General features: G+C 41.7%; 1 protein-coding gene across 1 annotated transcript in view; it reads right to left on the bottom strand.

Moving 5' to 3' along the window:
• Positions 1-6,169: 6,169 nt before the first annotated feature.
• Positions 6,170-14,572, bottom strand: part of RHOJ (ras homolog family member J) — a 77,186-nt gene continuing 68,783 nt past the window's right edge. Inside the window, exon 5 of the mRNA XM_025442672.3 lies at positions 6,170-6,458. Coding sequence (XP_025298457.1) covers positions 6,312-6,458 — 147 coding nt within the window. The 3' untranslated portion in view covers positions 6,170-6,311. The remainder of the gene's footprint in view (positions 6,459-14,572) is intronic.

The following is a 14,572-nucleotide window of genomic DNA, read 5'->3' as shown; positions in this document are numbered from 1 at the left end:
TTTGGAGGGCATTTTTTCCCTCTTCCTTATATAAACACCAAAAAAACCCTTTAAGAACAGAAGTACTTCAGATTTAGCCGATCTTTCAAACCAGATGCTGCTTTTTCTGCTTTTAATTCCAAAATATGCTTATTGCTTTACTGCAGCTGGGCAGCACATGACAGGCTTCTGAAAGCTTTTCCATTCATCCAATAAATGTGAACAAGTCAAATATTAGCCTAAGAAATACCCAAAGGGTAGCATCAGAGGAATAAACAAAGCTGATGGTTTCTTCATCAGGCAGCTACATGTTTGGATATAAAAACTGATGGTAAGCTTGGTCCTCTCGTCGATCAGTACCTCTCAAATTTCAATGTGTGGATCCTGGGGGTCTTTTATTTATTTATTTTTATTTATTTTTTTACCTGGGGGTCTTATTAAATGCATATTTAAAATGGTGATTTGGATTCAGTGGGTCTGGACTGGCCCTGAGTTTCTGTAGTGCTAACTAACTCCGCAGTAATGCTGGCTATTTGTCCCCAGAATACACTTGGAGTAGCAAAGGGCTGCACAATTTCCCATTCTAACAGAGGCCTGGGGAAGTCAGGGTTCTCAAGTGGCTGATGAAGACACCCTCAGATAACTCAGAAATGAGAGTAGGAAAAAAGACTATTCAACGACTTTAAAGTCAGAACGTGGCATAAAGCAAACTCCAAGGTTAAAGAGAACCTGAGCTAATATTCCACTAATTACAAAGTGTACATAGAATAGCCATTATGTAAGAAGCAGGTGGTAAGAAAGCCAAAGTACTTCCCTTGTCTATCATTTCCCCTGTAGCGATCACATGGCGGAGAACATGGACTGTTTCAGTTGGGATAAAATTCTGCTGAGATGTACTTATACAGTAATTACTGTTTATTCAGGGCAAAAAACAATTTAAGCCAGGTGATGAGAAGAATGTAGAATTCATTAACCTTCTCACCCGTGGCTCCTCTAGGAGAACAAGATTCGATCGCTTAAGAAAAATGATTTTAAAAAATGGCAGGTGGTGGTAATTTTAGGTGTGGATTTACAAAGCTGCCCCAAACATACCTGTCTGCCATGAAAATATTACTATTTTTTCCTGCAAAGAATTAATATAAACTCAAAAAACTGGCATGTGCAGGGTTACGGAGAAGCTCAGTGAGCTAATATTATGGCTTGTAGGTGAGACTCAGTTCTGGGCTTTGGGGACCCTCTCCTCATCTTGCCCCCAACATCATATCCCCTAAAACACCGATCAGACTCTGTTCGTCAATGATAACTGCATATACTGATAGGCTTAGAGGGCATGGCTAAAAATGCAACAAAATCACACTGGCTATAGCAGCGTGAAGCTTCTGAGTCGCTGCAGAACCCAGGGAACAGTGGAATCACCAGGGTGGAACATGTTTAAAGCACACATGCACAAAAGGACTCTGGATTTGGACATAATATTCCCTAAGGAGAAAAAAAAATAGATTGTGACCAAGACTAATCATGCAGCTTTTATTCTAATTTCCTGCCATGGAAGTTAAAAGCCAAGAACTGTTGTTGAACTTGCATCCCTGAATTCACAGAAGAGCCAAACCCTCCTTGACTCATTCCTTCCCTAATCCACAGAGATCTCCAGTGAGCGCCGTCCAGCCTCTGATGTCCCAAGCGCCTCTGTGTAGAGCTTGGCGCTTTCATCTCCCTTCTGGGCTTTGTTGACCATGGAAGCACCACGAATTGTTGCTTTAGCTCATGTTTTTGCATTCTGGTATTGTTGTGCATGCTAAAGGCCACTGTTTAGTGATAATCCACTGAAGATGAATAAATATCTCTCATACAAGTAGCTGTCTTTCCAGATATCACAAAGTCATCCTTTTCAGGTTTTAAGTCATGCTAGTGCTTAAAAGACTTTCAAGATAATTGATGCGCTCATATTCCTTGGTAAATTTCCCCTGACCATCTGCTCTGTATTAGCAGAGAAGGTGCGAGCATGATGACCCACCTGCACTGCTACTGAACACCCAAAGAGCATTGTCTGGAATTTCATCATTTTTAAGGAATGATGAGGTGGAGTTATCTAGAATTAGCATATGATTAACCCTCTTGGCTGACTCTGGTAATGCTCCTCACATGAACAGTCCTCCCTTCTTCCCCAGAGCTCTGGAGGCCAGGCAGTACTTAGCCACTGCTTGGGAGAATTGTCAGGTGTGTGTGCTTTGCCTTGTGTTTTGTTTTAGTTTTCTCTCCATTCTCTAAATATTTTCTTTTTAAAGTACCTAACTTTCTTTGTAAAAAACTTGAATTCCCCAGTCTTCTTTTTCCCTTTCTGCTCCTAATGGTTCCTGAAATGAAAATATTCTGTTGAGTTTCCTTATTTGTACTTGGGCAGCCTACTCAATGACTTGTAAGAGAGTAGCTGGTGACCTGTAGCTCTCACTTATGAGAGAGAAAGCACATTTTGCATTCTGGCATTTAAACATAGGAACTGAAGACGTAAAGGGTTAGATAATCATCTCCAGCATGGTGCCAAACATTCCTTTAAAGCAAAACGTCAATTTCTAATCTTCCATCACTTTGGTCTCATGCTTGAATTTGCCTTTGTGAATGCAATGCTCCATCTTTAAAGGCTTACCTCAGGTCAAATATTTCTTTTTGAGGACTCTACTTTATGAGGTTATTCACTGGTAACAAGAACCTATACTCTACACAGTGTACATTTTCGTTGGCCTCAGGTTTGGGATTTAACTTTCTTTAATTTCTCCTAAAATTGTGAGTATAGTTGTGATTGCTCCTTTACTACCATTTAAATATTATTTCCTCATTGATGGTTCTATGAAGATTGTGTATGGATGGTTACATCTACTGCATCTGGCACTTCTTTTAAGGACCAGAAATCTTCAAAATGGTATTTTGCATATCATGATCAGACATATTGTTATTGGAGTTTCAGGACCAAAACTTCCTGTCATATGTGTATGACTTATTTTTTTCATTTCCCAGTTTACTGCTTCCCGGTTTAGGCTTGTTGTAGATACTGCATTTAGTAATTATTATTATTATTTTTTAAAGATTTACTTATTTATTCATGAGAGATGGAGAGAGAGAGAAGAGAGAAAGAGAGAGAGACAAGCAGAGGGAGAGGCAGGCTCCATGCAAGGAGCCCAATGTGGGACTCGATCCTGGGACTCCAGGATCACGCCCTGGGGTGAAGGCAGGCGCCAAACTGCTGAGCCACCCAGGGATCCCCAGTAATTATTTTTTGAGTATAATTTTTCTTGGCAGAAATCAGCCCAGATTACTTACCCTGACATGGTTTTGACTCTTGTGGTAGTCTTTTGTGTTTCCAAAATAGCTAGGGAGTCCATTAATTCTACCATATAACCAACCATTTGATCGAAAAAAAAATCTGTCAAACTAGCTACTTGATTAAGCCATTAGATTGATTACATTGTTGCATACTGTACAATTAGATTGGGATTAGAGTATATTGTATATTGTCAGTTCAAAGCATAGTACAGATCAAATTCTTGTCTGTAGGTTATTACTAGTGTAATGGATTATCTAATTTATAGTGGCCTAAGTATATATTTGAAATGAGGCTAAGAGCTGTAGGATAAACAAATACAACTCCAGTAATATACCTACAAAACTACAACTTAGTGTCTGTGATAACGAATAGATTACAGTGCAGAGTTAAGGGCAGTGGATGGGAAGCAGAATAGCTGAGGTCTATCCCAGCTCTGCCACAACACATTTCTTTGGACCCATCTGGACTTGAGTTTCCTCATTTGTAGAATGAGGGAGTTGGACTATATTTTCTGGGGCCTCTTCTAGGTCTGAAAAGCTTAGACTCTACCCTCCAATGGAGATTGTCCCCTCTTCACTTTGGAAGATGGTCAAGGATCAAGGATCCTTCTTCAGATCCTTCTTTCAGATCTCTTCTTCTCTTTGACTTCCGAATATAGTTTGTTTAATCTTATGGCAGGAAACACTTTTTAGTGAATTGAACTGCCTCTTGTCATGAAACAGAGGATACATGGTTAACTTGGTGGAATGATACTAACTAATTTAGGTCGTTTTGTTCTTATTTTATTTAATAATGAGCTCCTAAGACCTTTGGGAACCTCTCCATTTAGACATGAACAGTCTCTCTCCAGGTTCTCGTTCTAGGTGAGAGAGTGATCTTCTCACTGTGAACAAGTTAATCCCTGTGGTCCAGTAGGGAGGTGATGGCCTGGGGAACCATTTGCCTATTGGAGCACACATCTGGAAAATTCTCCTTGGTGGAGCAAACATAGAACACTGAATATTTTACCCACATCAATGAGAAGTGAGGAGTGGGCCTTTAGTAAGATGTAACTATGCAATAACGCAACAAAACTGGCTAACAGCACTTCATTTATTACAGGGCTAAATGCTCATTATTGTTTGTAAAGAATAAATTCATAACCTCTGCGGAGTTATAGTTTATGCACAGTTGATTTCCATTTACAGAGGAAGAAAGTCCTAGTTTTCTCTAAATGTCAAGCTTTGACTTACAAAACTCCCGTTTTCTTTGTGTGTGGGGTTTGTGTGTCTGTGTGTGTGTGTGTGTGCGTGAGCGTGTATGTGCATGTTTAAGAAAATGTTTAGCAACTAGATGGGAAAGCAGGGAAATAGGACTTGCAACGCAGAAGAAGGGAAAACACATTTCAGAAATTCGAAACAAACAAAACCCAAACAACTGAGGGGATGTCACGGAAGGTCTCACCAGAAAAGACCCACATCATATGTTTCTTTTTTTATGTGCTTCCTCCAGGAGCAGAAGGGACTAGAAAGACTGGATTTTTCCAACAGAAGGAGTGTGAATCTGGAAATTCGTATGCTGAAATCAGTGTAATTTGATGCTGCAAAGAGGCACTTTGCTTCTGCAATTGAAATAAAAAGTAAAGTGGCTACCTGGGTGTTTCCAGGATAATTGTAAGCAAATAAGACTAATTAGGAGACTTTATAGTCTCTAATTAAAAGCTGGGAAATAATTCGCTCTGTGATACAAGAATCCCTGGATGTTTGGCAGAGGTATATAGAAAGGGCACATAATTCCTTACTGGGAGCTTTTACTTCCCAAGACCAAGGTTCCTGTTCTACAGAGCACATCATTTTGGAAGCAGGGGATGAACAGATTCAAGGCTTGGTACCCACAGATGCATCCCCTAAATACACATCTGGGACAATGAGAGAGAGGCAATGTATTAGCACCAGCTGTACTTGGAAAATGTCATTTAATAGATCTGGGGGTGTACATGGGGCAAGCTGCCAAGTGCTTCAGGTTGAAGTGGATAAATTGAAGCACTTTGCTTAACCTTTGGGGACTTTTAAAACATTTCCCTTTTCATGTCCCAGGTTATTATTGGGCAAGGGAGAAACTGAAATCAAGGGGGGAAAGAGCATGTGTTGGGGAAGGAAGGGAGCGGGAAAGTTCACTTTGCAGAATAGAGAATATTTTAAAAGCTAGGTGGGCCAGATTCTCCCCCAGGGAGTTCGATTAAAAAGCAGAAATGATACTTTCTTAAAAACAGTTCATTTGTAATTTCCCATGACAGTATAAATATGGAAAAAAAATAAGGCTCCCCATCAGTGATAATGTTTCCGGGGTGAATCTTTGGCAAAATTGTGGCCCGGCAACGATTCAGGTGGTGTTCTTCTTTCAACCAGGTTCACAAATCCTGGCTGCGTAAAATTTCCAAAAGGTTTAGCATTTTCTCATTTTCTTCTTACAGTCAGGCATTCAGAGGTACGTGTTGGTTCTGTAGCTTTGGCAGAAACACGCTGAAAATGGAAACGAATATAAAATACTTTGTCTTTAGGCTAATTTGGTCGGGACTTGCAAGGCCTGAGTAAAGTGGTACATTAGTACATTTCTTAAAATAATGCAAATAAATGCAAGACACGTAGGTAGACCCACAGATGCAGAGAAAAAGGTTAGGATAGTAATTCCTGCGTTTTTGTAGGAGACACCGGGTAAGGCCACCACTTCGGGAACCAAGTTCCCCTTCGGGGTGCTGGGTGATGATTTTCGACGAGCTTCACGTTCTTGGAGGCGAGATGCGAGCGCAGCTGGTCCCGCCGTGGCTCGGGGGCTGCGGGCTGGAGGGCGCAGCTGGCGGGCGGCGGGCGGGCCGGCGGGCTCCACCCCCCCCCCCCCCCCCCCCCCCCGCCCCGGGCAAGGGGCTTCCTCCCCGGGCCTGGCCTCCTGCGTGGCTTGAGCTCGGTCTCAGGTCTCAGGGCGGCTGCCACCCCGCCCTCGCCGTCGGGTGGGGCGCAGGCCCGGCCCCGCAGCCTCAGATAATCGAACAGCAGCTGTGACACTCAGAACAGCGCTTCTTCTTTTTCTTGGGGTGGAAAATGGTGAGGATCGCTTCATCAAAAACCGCTTTGAGACCTTTCTGAGTTAGGGCCGAGCATTCCAAGTAGCACTGTGCTCCGATCTTCAACACAAAAAAAGGAGAGAGAGAGTGACATAAGTCAATCGGAGAAGGACAAACATTATATGGTCTCATTCGTTTGGGGAATATAGAAAATAGTAACAGGGAATAAAAGGGAAAGGAGAAAAAAAATAAGTGGGAGATATCAGGGAGGGAGACAGAACATGAGACCCCTAACTCTGGGAAACGAACTAGGGGTGGTGGAAGGGGAGGTGGGCGGGGGGTGGGGGTGACTGGGTGATGGGCACTGAGGGGGGCACTTGATGGGATGAGCACTGGGTGTTATTCTGTATGTTGGCAAATTGAACACCAATAAAAAATAAATATATATATATATATAAAGGAGAGAGAAAGGCATGAGAGGGAAAGAAAAAAGAAAAGCAGAGCGGGGTTCAGTGTCCTGCCCAGCCAAGTGCTACTGAGGCCTGTGCCACAAACAGCCCGGGGTTGGTTTGGACTGTTGTTGTGGTTTCTTTTGCATTTTCATTTGCATCTGCTATCTTAACTTTTATGTTTTACTTCCTGATATTAGCAATAAATGCTTGTGGATTGCTTTTGCTTAAGCAGTAAATTCTGAAAGTGAAAAGCTTAAGCAGTAAATTCTGAAAGTGATCCGCAGCCACTCATTCTTAATGTAAGAATATAACAAATGTAAAAACTGCGTGAGGATTCAAAAGCGGCGATATTGTTTAAATATAGTTTGCGAACAACAGGGCTACATGATGTTGTTTTTAGCAGCCTTTCATATGCATGCGGAATGCGGAATGTATAAATCTGGTACAAGTGAAATGTATCTCCTTCTGTATGCGGGAAGGCAAAGTGTCAACTTGGTGGGAAAGCATATAGAAAGGGAGCGGGTGATAAGGTTTGATAGGTCATTCTTCACTACAGTGCACTTCTGATGAAGTATCTCTCAGCAAGGTAATATCCAGTTGACATTATTATTTGGTTTTAACATACTTTAAAAGGCATGTTTCTAAGGAGTTGAAAAACCCAAAACATGTAAAATAAAAATCATAAAATACATTTACTGAGGGGACACCCTCCTTGTTAAGTATACATTCTATGTGTACTTAAATGATAAAAATATTTTGTTCTTGCTTAGGATTTTCTTTCAAAGCTTTTGACAATTTCATGCTATGGTATATTTGATAATCACAAAAATCTTTTTGAGAAATATAGGAATTCAGTTCAGAACTATAGCTTCTCATTTAACGAATAGCAAGGCAGGCAGAGCAGACCATGTTTGGCAGTCAAATTCATGAGATTGTTCGTGTGAGGGAGACTCAGGGTTTTAATTGCTCATAAGCTTGGTATGAGCTAATGACATGATGTAGGCCTTTTAATGTGAAGGACATCTGGAGAAATGCTTTTTATTATATGCTTCACATTATACGAATAACTGAAGAATTAAAGAAGATTCACAGGAGGGTAGTTGGATGGTGAGCCCTTGGAAGCCACAGCAGATATGTGAGTAAAGCAGAGTAGCAAAATCACATGCCTATTGCAGTAGCTTATGTTCATGAGGAAAGCAGAGTGGGTGCCAGACAGTAGGGACAGGTGGAAAATGTGGTGGCCTGAAACACACACCCCCTCTAGAGTTGGTAGTCTTACTCAGCTTTGGACAATTGTTGCCATGGTTCACTGTTGCCCATCCTTGTAGAGTTGGACTATTGGATTTTTAGGGACACCTTGGTGGCTCAGTGGTTGAGCATCTGCCTTCCACTCAGGTTGTGATCCCAGGGTCCTGGGATCAAGTCCCACATCAGGCTTCCCGCAGGGAGCCTGCTTCTCTCTCTGCCTATGTCTCTGTCTCTCAGTGTCTCTCATGAATAAATAAATAAACTCTTTTAAAAAAATAATTACCAATTTAAAAAATATTCTGTGAGCCAACCAAGACACTAATGTGTGATTTCTGTGGCAATGACCAGCCAGTTTGCAATGAGTGGACTGTAGGAATTTGTAGTTTCACTTAAGATATGGGAGCTGCCCCAGAAGATAAAATGACTTGTTTAAGGGCCCCCACCCAGAAAGTGGAAGAACTAGACCAGAATCTGGGTCTCACTTGGTGTGTGTTTTCTCTGTTCTATGGTGGTCACCCTTACCACTCAACTCTGCAAGGAGCTGGTCAAAAATTAAGCATGAAATAAAGTTTTTCTGATTGGGTCCACATACTATGCACTTCCCCCATAAAAGGAATAGATACTGTATGAGTTAAAGGAAAATACCCACAGAAAAGATGTTGGATATTAAAAGCCTATTTTATGGCTTTATTTTATTTTATTTTATTTTATTTTATTTTTTTTACGATTATTTATTTATTTATTCATGAGAGACACAGAGAAAGAGAGAGGCAGAGACACAGGCAGAGGGAGAAGCAGGCTCCATGCAGGGAGCCCGACACGGGACTCGATCCTGGGTCTCCAGGATCAGGCCCTGGGCTGAAGGTGGAGCTAAACTGCTGAGCCACCCGGGCTGCCCTTATGGTTTCATTTTAATCATGGTTTGGCCTTTGGATTAAAATGTAGCTTTTTCATATGCAACTGATGAATCATTACATTCTACCTCTGAAATCCGGCCCCCCCACAAGAAAAAGGCTTTTTAAAATCATTAAAAACAGTTGGGTGCAAAAGAGGGATAAAAAATAGAGAACATTTTCCTAATAATGTCATGAAATGTCATCTATTACATTTTGGGATTGTAGCCAATGCTTGCTATGCACATGTGAAATGCACACCACTCTAGTGAAGATGTCAGCTGAATGATCGCTTGTCATATGCTACCTCTTCTCTGTCATCCTGAAAACATACCCAGAGAGTGAGGTGGGGCCATTCTATCTGGAGTGCCTCCCCACTAAGATGGCAAGCCCCACTTGATTCAGAAATTACAGGAGAGCTGGGCTCAGTTCACATGTGGGGCTCTGAGCCAACTGATCCTGTATGGTGGGCAGAGGCGCTGTGTCGTCCTCACTCCAGAGTGCTGCTAACAGCATGGTAGGGTTTGCCTTTCGAAGGTGGAGAAGGAGCCCAAATGTGTCTGTCTCAATTCAGGTATTTCTGAAGATAATGAAACTGTGGATTGGGGGATTATTGTGTAACTGTATTAATGTAACATTGTTTTGGACTGATGGTTCTGGGAAAAGTAGCACACAGATTTTGGGTGCGATTTGGGAAATTTGTGTGAGAAACAGAATCCAAGTATGAGGCAAGTATTTTGTTAACCGTGTATCAGGTGCTCTGAAGGTCAGAGAGAAGACTTCACCCTGGTTCAGGGAAAAGGCACAGCCATGTGATAGACATGACTGACAATAAGCCACCTCATTTATGACCTCCACAGGGTGAGATGGAAAACAGTCTCAAGGAAACATGACTTTCCTTACAGCTTCCTCTGCCTCTTGGAGCAAAGTGACCTACATAGTCAAATATTTAGAACAATCTGTAAGAGCTCAGGATTTGTGGATCCTTGTTTAGATATACATGTTAGCAATCTGTGACATACTTTGTCAAGATGATTTCTTTTCCAGAAATAAAAAAAGCAAACCCAGAGATTGAGGAATACAAACTGAGAGAACATGTTTCTCATAGCTTTGTTAGAGCTGAAATTTATCATCCCAAAGCTGGGAAATTTATCAGGCATGTGCAGAACATACAAGAGTCTGACAAGAAGAAATTAAACAAACAAAACCCACAGTGACCAACTGAGTGAAGGAAAACTACCCCTTCTTCCAGGTTGTCCTTGTGGAGGTAGGACAGGTTATAGAATAAAATAGAGTGTAACTGGAAGCCATAAAGGCAAAGAGGTCTCCCCAGCCATAGATGCATCTGAGAGGCACATGAATTTAGCAACAACTATAGTTTGCTGAGCTGGACCTCATGTTTCATTGGTTCACTTAATGGTAGTAAGAGCTTTGCAAGGTGAGTCTGTCATTACCCTCATCTGCAGCTCAAAAAACTGATGCCAGAGAGAAGAAGTTACCTCCGGAAGGGCACACAGCTAAAACAATATCGGAGGTCTGAATTTGTCTGTCCCCTAAGCCAGAGTCTTAACCACTCTGTGAGGCTGCCATCTACCAAATGAAAAAAAAAAAAAAATGTGGCCGAAGGAAAAGAACTAATGAAATAATCGAGATGTTGTTTTGGATGTAGTGAGGGTGTTGAGAGAGGACGAAAAGAAAGAGTAAGGCATTTCCTATAAGTGGAGAGAAGAGAAAATATTAGTGAAATAAACAGAATAAGCTGGCATCTAAACAATAAGCTAATAACTGAGAAGAACTCTCTTTTAAGAATTAGGAAAGGTATAGGCAACTTGAAAGCCAAGAAAAGGAAAAAGAACCCAACAGCTTGTGAGATAAATTTCATCATAACAAATTGCTCAAAGAGGAAAAATCTGTCTAGGCTGGATAGATTTGCAGTTGATTTTTTGGTAAGGCTATAAAGCAGAGATTGCCAGCTCAGGGATGGGTAGATAATGTGAGTGCACTGCTTGAGCGTTGGTAATATGGAGTGGTGGGGATTGTGACAAATTGAAGAGTATGTTCCTTGTTTAAAAGACTGTTTAAAGGGGATCCCTGGGTGGCTCAGCGGTTTAGCGCCTGCCTTTGGCCCAGGGCGCAATCCTGGAGTCCCGGGATCGAGTTCCATGTCGGGCTCCCGGCATGGAGCCTGCTTCTTCCTCTGCCTATGTCTCTCTCTCTCTCTCTCTCTCTCTCTATCATAAATAAATAAAATCTTTAAAAAAATATATTAAAAAAAAAAGACTGTTTAAAGGTTGCAGTTGATGAAGTCCTAGCCTAGTGTTGCCAGACCTTCAGATTTTTTATTTTTAGAAGCCAGAAGTGTGTATCTTCATGGAAAGTTTCCGTTGTTCAATGTCGGCCACTAAATCACATTAAAAATACACATGTAGACTGATGAAAGCATTTGTGAGTGAAATCTGGCTCATCGCTTGCCAATGCACTCTCTATGCTTTAAAGGATGCCTTTACATGCACTTGTCTTTCTATTTGGAATTTTTTCCTTCCTAGTCTCCTACTTTGTCCACCTGACAAACTCGTCCTTATCCTTCAAACCTGGCTCAGATGTCACTGGCTCTGAGAAATTGTCTCTGAATCCTCCTTCCCTGAATGTGTCCATCACTACCCATCTCTGCTACCTCAGTACTAAGTATTCATGCAGGGGACATGAGGGAAGGGGCCATGGGCCTCTTGAAGGAAGGCATTTCATTCTTGCAACCCAGACTCCAGCAGTGAAGTGACCAATCAATTTTCAGTGACCATGAGAGAAGAAAGAAATGGCCAGCACAGAAAACAAGGAGGTTAACGGTGACTTTTGCAGTCAGTAGGTGGGTATTAAAGATTCCAGTTGATTAAGATGACTGAATATTGAGGAGTGCCTGGGTGGCTCAGTGAGTTAAGTGTCCGACTCTTAGTTTCGGCTCAGGTCATGATCTTGCCATCGTAGAATCAAACCCCGCGTCCGGCTCTGCACTCAGTGTGGAGTCAGCTTCAGATTCTCTCTCCCTCTCCCTCCTTCTCTCTCTCTCTCTCTCTCAAATAAATATATAAAATCTTAAAAAAAAAAGGTATCTGAACATAGATTACAGGATTTCTGCAGTAATTTTGCTGCTTTAAACCCACTGGTGCATGCATGTCACAAAGCCAGCCGGAAATAGGTACAAAGACAAACAGTGAGAAAACCAGTAAGAAAGACACAGGGTGAAGAAGATAGCAGAGCAAAAAGAGGCCAAAGGCTGCAAAAGGGAAAATGTTTTGTCAAGAAATACCTTAGGAAGTTGGAACTTAGAAAATCATGTTTAGGTTGCATCAAATGGTATTGGGAAAGAGAATGCACAAAGAATTATATTCTTAGAGCTAAAGTGTAGCAAAGTGTCCTGCACATGCTAGGTGGTCAGTGAGTTACTGACAAGCACACCCAGTAGCAGTAGCCATGTGCGCAAATGGGGAAAGCTGGCTGGAGATTAAAAGATGCAATAATGGCAGGAAGAGGGAGAATAAAACAAGTAGAGGGATAATGATGAATATTTATTATCAATTGATACAAAATATTTATGTAAATGTGGTTGACTTTTGACAAGTGTAAGGAATTGTAAATATGCATGATGTTAAAATATCCTTTAAAAATAAAATGCCCTTTGAGGCTAAAAGGAGATGATAGATGAAAAATGCTTTGGAAGTTGAAAAGTCTTGAGCAAAAGGAATTGGATATGAGAAATTTTAACGTGCAAAGCTTTTAAACTATGGGAAGAATGCGCACATTAAAATATGGGGCTTCAGTGTATAAAAAAGAAGCCCCAAACCTAAGGGTTTCTTTTCAGAATAGAGGAGGGAAGAAGAGCATAGTGGGAAAAGCAGTTTCATATCCCAGCTCTGCCACTTTCTAGCAGTGTGACCTTAGCCTCTCTGGGCCTCAGTTTCCTCTAGGAAAGTGGAAATAATAATACACACACCTCAGGGGGTTGCTGTGAGGATTAATTAAGACAAGGCATGTGAAGTGCTTGGCATAAAGCCTAGCGCACTGCAAACACTCCATAGATACTAGCTGTTATTATAAACTACTTGAAAGGAAAGTCAGGGAGCAGAGAAACTTAAAGCATCTCTATAATTACATGTATTGTGATGAAACAAGTTAAACTCTTGCTTGGATTTCTTCTAAATTGGATTTCGTAAGCTAAACATGATTCTCTCTGTATCTGAGAGCAGTTGCTAGGAGAAACTGGCAAAAGGCAATAAAGTGGTGAACTCAGCCATTGTTCCTAAAATTAGTATGAAACAAGATGGGAGGCTTTGGAGTGACTTCTTTTCAGAGGGAAAAACAACCCCCTAAATGAGAAGTTAGGCCAGGACACTGACAACATGATGGTGGCGCTAGGACAGAAGCGAGGCACACAGACCAAGCTCCTGCAAAATGCTGATTCTCCCGGGGGACCTCCTCGTTGTGAAAAATGCATAGCTGGAAATCACATATACTTGTTGGTGGAGTTATTTGTCTATGCGCCTTAGTGAGGGAAGTTTCTTTCTTTCTTTTTTTTTTTTTTTTTTTAAGATTTTGTTTATTTATTCATGAGAGACACACAGAGAGAGGCAGAGACATAGGCAGAGGGAGAAGCAGGCCCCATGCAGGGACCCTGAGGCAGGACTGGATCCCAGGACCCCAGGATCATGACCTGAGCCAAAGGCAGATGCTCAATCACTGAGCCACCCAGGTGTCCCTTAGGGAAGAAAGTTAAGCTGAATGTGTGAGGAAGAGGTTGAGGAACCTATAGACATGTATCCATTTTACAGAAGGCAAAATAAATGGTTGGAGGAGACCATGGTCAGGTACGCAAGGATGACATCCCCACATCTGAATTAGAGTTGCTTGGGGGATTAACTGCTGCACGAATCCAACATGTTCATCTCCCCAAGACTCTTATTTCCTCACCTGCAAGATGAGACACACGCTATGTGCTTCAGAAAATTACCTGGAGGCTGAAATGAGGCCGAGCCTGCAGAGTGCTTAGTATCCTAAGAACTCAATGAATGGCTCATACTGGTAGTTATGACATGATATTCACAGAAGTAGGAAGTGTTGTCTCAACAATTTGTGACACTTTCTCATGTATCACGACCATAAAAACATAATTCTATTTAATTCACTTCGGTTTGAGTGTATCACTTAGTCATGGTGCCTATAAGAACATTTTAAGAAGAGAAATGCATACATCTTTGTTCATGAATTTGTAGGTAATATTCTACTTGACTGGTTTAAAAGGGTGACTCCTTCTCTGCCCAGTGTATGCATTTTGCAGGGTTGGTTACTTTAGAAACTTTAGTCACTTTAAGATTTTATTTATTTATTTATTTGAGAGAGAGAGAGAGAGAGAGAGAGAGAGAGCGCAAGTGGCAGGGCTGGGGGGTGGGGCAGAGAGAGACTCTCAAGCAGACTCCAGGCTGAGCTTGGAGTGCAACTTGGGGCTCGATCTCATGACCATGAGATCATGACCTGAGCTGAAACCAAGATTCAGATACTTAATCGACTGAGCCCCCCAGAAACCCCTAGAAGCTTTAGTTACTTTAGAAAAAGAACAATTTCTAAAACCTCTGGCCCGGGTCTGTGGGTT

Source organism: Canis lupus, chromosome 8 (assembly GCF_003254725.2).
Source record: "Canis lupus dingo isolate Sandy chromosome 8, ASM325472v2, whole genome shotgun sequence".
NCBI lineage: Eukaryota > Metazoa > Chordata > Mammalia > Carnivora > Canidae > Canis > Canis lupus.
This window is presented reverse-complemented; position numbering and strand designations above follow the sequence as displayed.